This window comes from Triticum dicoccoides, chromosome 2A, assembly GCF_002162155.2.
Source record: "Triticum dicoccoides isolate Atlit2015 ecotype Zavitan chromosome 2A, WEW_v2.0, whole genome shotgun sequence".
NCBI classification, from domain to species: Eukaryota; Viridiplantae; Streptophyta; class Magnoliopsida; order Poales; family Poaceae; genus Triticum; species Triticum dicoccoides.
In genome coordinates, this window is record NC_041382.1 from 195,911,142 (window position 1) to 195,919,010 (window position 7,869).

Consider the following 7,869-nt stretch of genomic DNA (forward strand, 5'->3'; position numbering starts at 1 on the left):
GGCCAGTAGGGGGCGACGGCGGGCGGCGGCTGACCGGGCCAGTGGTGGTGTAGAGGCCCGATCAGCGCCGTGGTGGCCGTGTACCGGGGCAGGGCGGCTGGCCCGGTCACGGCGGCAGCCCGTAAGGCCCAGCCAGGTAGAGGCGGATGCCCTGGACGGCGGTGACGAGGTCATTAAGGACCCCGGTGATCTCTACCGGGGAGTAGACGACGGCAGGTGGCGCGGTGACGGGCAGCGACTGGCCGGTGGAGGCCCCCGCGGAGGAGCCGAGCGGCGCGGTGGAGTTGTTGACCGCGGTGGCGGGAAGTGCCAGCGGCACGGTGGAGTTGTCGACCGCGGCGGCGGGAAACGCCAGCGGCGCGGTGGAGAGGGCGGCGGTGGTGGACAGCGGCAAGGTGGGCAGCGGCGGGGTGGGTGGTGGTGCAGACATGATCGGACCCAAGCTACCTGATACCAAGGTGTTAGGACCCAAGCTACAAATAATGATTGCTTCTTGCTTGATTAGATTGATACATCTCCTCTCCTTATATAGAGAGGTTTACTTGACTCCTACGCAAACGATAAGATAATTGGGCTAAGCCCCTAATAACGATAAGATAACTTGGGCCACAACCCACTGGGCTAAGCCCCTAATATGACGGTCATAACAACGTCGAATGCCAGCAATCACACTAATCCACATGGGCCGTCCTGGAGGGGAACTGTTACACGCGGATTATACTTACATTGTTTGGTTAATTCCACAGGGGCCAGAAGAATCGCGTTCACCTCGTGAAACGAATCCACAGAGGCGCAAAAAAAACTGGGAGGGACAATTTGTAGTCTGTAGTGGATTGAATCTGGGTCAACCAAATGGGGTAGTAGGGATGGGGATTGTGTTAGACAGGGATTGAGGGGATTGGGTGACAAGTGATGATTCCACTAGGGGATTAGATCCCTAGTAACCAAACAAAGCCTTTAAGGCTTTGTTCGGTTGAGGTGGATTTTACGGGGGTTGGCAGGGATTGAGGGGGATTAAATCCCCTACAATACAAAATCCCCTCCAATCGCCTTGGGGAGAGGATTAACCAAACAAGGCCTAAAGGGTAAGAAACCCCAATAAGAACAAACATATGGAGGAATGATAAAGTTTCAAAACATGCTAAATGAGTCTGGATTATTTGCCCCTGGTGGCTGCCTATACCACCCCATGGATAACCATACAATTTCTGCCTCGAGATCTGTTCTACAGCTATACTACCAGACCACATCAGGTTGTCAGACTCAGAAGTGCTTACCATTATTGTTGCTAATCAAAAAACACAGAACACAGACAGTCAAATGGTCAGGTTAGTTTATTGGTGGCTGGTTAGTAGGCAGGAAACGTCGGCTGTGCCACCATACTGCCAGGTAAGCGTTTAATGACGCCGCTTGATCACTGATCACCTGTAAACATGCAGCTTTCCCAGAATGGGTGTTCTGTTAGTTTTAGAGAAAATAAGTGCTTGGCTTGGGTTTATAAAAAATAATAGAGTTGATGCTTTTATCAATTCTTCCTGTATTGCTGGTACGTCCTCGTGTCAGATTTGCTCGTGATGCTTTTATCAGTTCTTCCTGGGTTGCTGGTATAGTGGTATGTCCTTGTGTCAGCTTTGCTTGTATAATTTTTATTGGTCAAGTGCTGGTGATTTTTTTATATTGCTGTTTGAAAATGTGTAACCATTCTGACAACAGTATATACAGTGTTTTCATTAATGACTAATGTTAGAGACAACTGGGCACTAAATGATGCCTTAACATCTGGTTGATTAAACTATGACCACGAGCAAGAATGCAGCATGTGTGAATCTCTAAGTTTGAACCGACAGTGGATGAGATGGTGGTATAGCCCACAGGCAGTGCCCCCCAGGGGAAGGGGGGGGGGGGATATATTATCCATACACCTATATGTCATAGATGATAAATAGATGATGTAACAGTTACCACACCATGGTTTACACCTGATGCTGCTTAGGAACATTTAGTATATTAGTATATATAGTACTTTTACAGACATATCCACCAGAGACATTAAAGATGTACATCACATTGTAGACATATGTACATCACTTCCCTACAATAAAATATATATAATTTTGCCACATCATATGCCTTGTATTTACCATGGTCTGGTATACATTGAAAGGCAGTAGTATATAAGGAATACACAAGCAATATTGTGAAAAGAAATCAATCACAAGTTTATATAAAAAATCATAACACATAAACGTTAAATGGTTGCCTTGTTTCATTCTCATGATGATAGCATTACTTTTTGTGACAACTGACCTAACTGAGGTTTGTATCGATAGAGATATATACTAGTACCAGCTAAGTTTAATCATTTAGATCCTCACAGCACAACAGGAAGGCGAATTCATCAGTAATAAGATATCATGGCACATGTCATCTATGATGTCTGATAAAACACAATAAAGTGATCATTGTCTGAAAGAATAATAAAAGGCATATCAAGTTTCTAAGTAAATTTTGTGCCCTGTCATAAGAACTAAACCTACAGGAGAAACCTAAAAAGAGGAACTGAAACCTATGAATAAGAAAATTATACATCATCTAAGTTTTATTGCGATGCGAAAGAGAAACAATCCTTCAGAGAAATAATGAAACAAAGCATACATGGATGCCCTTAAATGTTTTAAATTTTTACCTCATTGCACTGCACCTCCACAGCACGCAGACATAATTGATGCTTATCTCTTGTGTCCTTCGTAATCTTAACATTATACTTTCCATACGTCCCTTGACCATTTTGCAATGGAAGATACTCATCACACTGCAATTATTTCAAATATAATTTCAGAGGAAATACTGCTGCTTCAAAGTTAATCTATAGCACAGAGAAAGCCAATTGATATAGTTGGAAGAACGTCATCATCTCCTACTGTTTTCACAATGCAGTCACTAAGCAAAAGCTACTATGATCGATGCCGCAAAATATGGCATCCATCAGGCATAATAAAAATATAAATGAAGAGGACTGCAGGAGCTTCAAAAATCCCCTAAAGATGTTTCAGTCAAAAGGGTCTATTGGCTATTTACAAGCCAACTGGTTTTCCATTTTTAGTTGCAACTTGCAAGCATTATGCTCACATTTTTTAGTGCATTCATGAATATTTGAATCCTCCCATATTTGAACCCTACATTCTTAAAAAAAATAGTGTTTTAGCATAGCATCTATTGGTTTCTCCTGTAAGAACTGTAAATTTGCATTATGTGTTTCATCACATAATTTTCCAGCTTCCGCATCTTGTGGGGATGCTTCATGCTTAAGTTCTCATATGGCACAATGGCATAGTTTGCTAATGATGTAATGTTGTTACTTGTAATGCTTCGGTTTGACTTATTATATTGTCATGCCTCCCTGGGTCATATAAGTAAGCCAGATTGCACATGCAATTATACCAGCATGACTGGGTTTCATTTGCACATCAGATCAATTCAAAGATGTTAAACAGATTGTTTAATGTAAGCAATCACCTTAACACTGTCGAACTGTGTGAGCATAACAATCACAGGACACTGATTTTCACAAACCATTTCCCAAAAATCCTCAAATGTCCTTACTAGTGGTCCTTGGGTGGAAATAAATCTTGCAACACTGTTGTCCTCGGTAGCCTGCAAGTTTTACACCCCATCGTAAGCTCCTACCAATTATCTCAAACAACAATTAGAAAGCCAAAAGGAACATGCATACGATACAAACTTGACCTTTACAAAGCTTGCATTGATGTAATCATTGCCTGAAATTTGACTGGTTGCTGATGATTTTAGCCGTACCCTGGTATCATCAACTAGAGACAAGGAATCAAATCTCAAATGCTGTCAAATCCATAATGCTACTAGGAGGTCTTACTTGGTTTGCACCCATGATCACCATAAATCCATGTACAAATACAGGAGGAAAATCTCACATGGTAAGACATCAATATAGCGGTTCTTCTCCCTATTGGCAGCATCACGAGCTACAGTGGACATTTTCATCATCTCCGGATGCATTGTTCTCATGCCCTGAAACGTCGCCAGCAGATATGAAAAATATATACTATGAATTTTCATGGTAGCTACAGTAATTTAATATCATGTACTGCCCGCAAAAAAAATCAAACCATGAATGCAAGGATACAAGATATAAACATTTGACTAAATATCTGCTTGAAAACAAGCCAAACATCAATTAGATAGAAATGAACTGCCATGCAAGAAAAATGTGTATATAAAGCCAAGTAACATGCTACAACTATATTGGAGAAATAGGGCATTGGTAGAATAATAAAAATTGTCTAAACAGATCTACTTCCATGTAGTGAGCCAGTGATATGAAGAGAGTAAGATTAAGTATAAAATTTAGAGATGGGAATAGAACCCTAGGGAATTTAACTTCTACAAATCAAACTCAATCCTGATGGGAGTAAGGATCTACAGCTTCTCAAGTTAATCCATCCTTATCCCACTCAAAATCTTGTATCACGGTGGTGTTAACTAAGTAAATTCTGACAGGAGCAACTGGTACTGATGCATCAACATAAACATTTTTCTTGCATGGCCACAAATGCCACAAAGTGGGAAACTACATTTCAACATATATGGCATAAGATCCACAATGGTTCACGTAAAAGCAATCTGGGATCAGCACTTCATAGGGAAACTAATACATAAACCATGTAAGGAAAGGCGCATCCAGGGCCCAAGATATTTTCAGTTGTGCATCCATTGCTTTGGTTACAATTCTAGAATTTCGTAAGACATATACCTCTGTTACTGGAAAAGGAATAATTCTTGGGTTATTTAACTACATGATTGCGTTTATTGGCACGAAAAGGCCATGTCAATTTATGAAAAAGACCAAAATCCCGGCATAACAAGGGCGCTCACTACCTACCCAAAGGCCAAAGCAGTAACTCAGCCAGTAAACCACGGCAACACGCTGTAGATGCTAAATTGCCGTATTTTACCGACCAAGAGCGCGCAATATTTGGCAGACATTTCAGAATCATTACGCAGCCGGATTGGTAGCTGGGGAAAAAACACAATCAAACCTGAAGCCGTTGGAACTCGTCGGACAAGGCATCCAGCTGCTTGCTCCTCCGCTCGAAATGCGCGAGCGCGTCCTTGCATAGCTTGATCTGCTCGTGTGTCAGCGCCAACGGCGGAGGGTCGGCCTCGATGTCGAAGGGGTCGAACGCGACCCCGGGGACCGGACCCCCGGAGTACTGAGCATCGGCATGCGTATGGCGGGAGCCGGATCCGGCGAGGCGGGTGACGGCCCTCGCCTTCTCGCGGAGGCCGCCGCCGCCGCGGGAGCTCGTCGCGTTCCCCGTGACTGCGAAGGCGGGCTCACGGCAGCGCTTGGAGAGGGGCGCGGTCGCGGGGGCGGAGGGCTGGTCGGGCTCGTTGCCGTGGTGACTGGTGAGGTTGACGAGGAAAGGAAAATTGTGTGGTCGTTGAGCATAATTGTTTCTTTGCACAAAAATGAAATTTATATTTATTTCCTCGAAATTTACATAGTCGAGTTCGAATGGAGCGGTTATTCGACTGTTTTATATGGATTTCCTTTTGCGAGGGACACATGCTAGGCTGAGATCTCCTTGCACACAATTTTAGTCACTCAATGCAAACACGCTTAGTATATAAATGTGTGGACCGTCAGCTGACCTTATTATATGTTGATTAATGAAATAACTAAAATTAATACTTCTTCATAAAAGAAATCTTCTATGGATAGCTAGCCTTTTCAATTTGGACCTGGTGCCACAACCGGTTAGAGGTTAACAACCTCCCTGTCAAATCCTGACATGGATTGACAGAACTAAGTTACTGTTGTAAGTGCATCTAGTGCCATCCCTAGTTGGTTTTGAAGTATTGACGACAAACGTGGTTGAGTGACTAATGTGTTTGTGAGAATTGCAGGATAACACAGGTAGAAGTTCCTCATTGATTCAGTTGTTTACCAGAGATGACCCCTAAATATGTATGAAGACATTAAAGACAATAGTGGTTCGTGAAGACATTCACGTCGAGGGCAATGACTGAAAGTGCAATATTGCACTAAAGTGTTTTTGACATCTATGACAACTTCATTTGTGTTTCTAACCACATGCTCTAAGTGTTAACAACCCTGATTAAGCTAAAAGTGAAGTATGGATTGTTATTTCCTCTTATATTGAAAAAAGAAAAAGCGGTGTGCTCAAGAAAAGAAGAGTACCATAAAGTTTTCTTATTTCTTGAGTCCTTAGGGCAGCCACACTATCAAGAGGGGGTGCACCATAAAAACATCCGGGGAATCAACTTACCTTCTCACATTGATATGAAAATCTTAGTACCAAGTTTCTGTTCAGGCCGGAACTTCCGGGACGACCGGAATGTCCGGGACGGGTCCGGGAAGCTTGGGGGGCACCCAGAGAAACTGCACTTTTCGTGCAATCTCTCTGTGTAGCCCGGAACCTCGTCGGACCCTGGTCGGAACTTCCGTCCCCCGGAACTTCCGGGCACCGGAATTTCTGTCCCCTGTTTCAGCAGCTTCCGGGGTACTACTGAGTGGTGCAAACTCTCTGTGTAGCCCGGAACCTGTCCAGAACTTGGCCGGAACTTCCGGGGTCCGGAACTTCCGGGCTACGCAGAAATCTGCCTCCAATGACCAGATTTCATCCCGGCCTATAAATAGTCTTCTTCTTCCTCACGAAGGGTTTGACGACTCCATTTCTCTCACCTTCATTTTCGGACCTCAATTTCTTGGAGATCTCCCTCCTTAGCCAACCCAAACTCTTGATCTTTTGAGAAGCGAAGGAGAAGTGCTCGATCTACACATTCACCAAAGCGAAAGTTGATTCCCCCCTTTGTTTTTGTGGTGCATCTTGTTACTCTTGGAGGTTGGAGACTCCTAGGCGGTAGGAGTGCTCCGGCAAGGAATCGACCATTGTGATTTCCCCCGGAAAGTTTGTGAGGGTTTGGAGACCACCCCAAGGTCTACCACTAGTGGTTGAGAAACGCCTTCGTGGTGTTGTCTCAAAGAGAGAATAGGGTGAGCCTTCGTGGTAACATCCACCTCTCTGAACGGTAACGTAGCTTCCCTCCAAGGAAGTGAACATCGACATACATCCTCGTCTCTTGGAGTTGCGGTTATTCCTAACCCTAACTCTCTACTTGTGGTTACTTGTCTCTTAGCACTTACTTATATCATATTGTGCTTGCTTACTCACATATTTGTGTCACTTGTTTATCTTGCTTAGCTCATTAGTATCATACTTGCAATTGTTAGGCTCACTTTCATATTCCGCATTATTGCCTAAAATTGCTTAGTAATAATTAAAATTTGTAATTGTACATATTCACCCCCTCTAGGTCCATCTCGATCCTTTCAATTGGTATCAGAGCCTCGTGCTCTATTCTTGTGGCTTAACCGCCCTAGAGCGAGGTGAACCCCGATGGGACTCCCCTTGTTACAGATCCGATGGATAAAGGCGAGGCTTCTTCAGAAGTCAAGTCCTTTACTTTTGAGGATCTGGAACGGGCCTTGCTAAGCAAAAAGAGGAGTATGATGCTTCTCTTGAGGCCTTGGTCCAAATGAGACTAGCCATGTTGTCCACGGTGCTTGCACCACTTTCTGGTGGTGCGGCTTCGAGGCCAACTGTGCCTACTCCGTCACTTGGTCAACAATCTCCTAACAATGATCACTCCAGTGTTCCTTGGCTTTATGCAAGACCCCAAGTTGAGAAACCAAAATATAACCCTCAAGGCAAACCTCCTTTACTTGATGCCACTTCCGATTTTGCCTTGTGGAGGGTTGTTATGCAGGATCATCTTCGATATGGAAACGATGAGATGCTGGAGATC

The 7,869-nt window shown here is 43.9% G+C and overlaps 1 protein-coding gene across 1 annotated transcript in view; it reads right to left on the minus strand.

The window, feature by feature from the left end:
- LOC119357782 (protein-tyrosine-phosphatase PTP1-like) overlaps positions 1 to 6,751 on the minus strand; it is an 11,252-nt gene extending 4,501 nt beyond the window's left edge. The window contains exons 1-6 of the mRNA XM_037624616.1: positions 6,746 to 6,751; positions 5,076 to 5,528; positions 3,951 to 4,047; positions 3,748 to 3,830; positions 3,517 to 3,654; positions 2,687 to 2,812 (exon numbers count right to left, since the gene is read on the minus strand). Of these exons, the coding sequence (XP_037480513.1) occupies positions 2,687 to 2,812; positions 3,517 to 3,654; positions 3,748 to 3,830; positions 3,951 to 4,047; positions 5,076 to 5,528; positions 6,746 to 6,751 (903 nt within the window). The remainder of the gene's footprint in view (positions 1 to 2,686; positions 2,813 to 3,516; positions 3,655 to 3,747; positions 3,831 to 3,950; positions 4,048 to 5,075; positions 5,529 to 6,745) is intronic.
- Between the last annotated feature and the right edge of the window lie 1,118 nt (positions 6,752 to 7,869).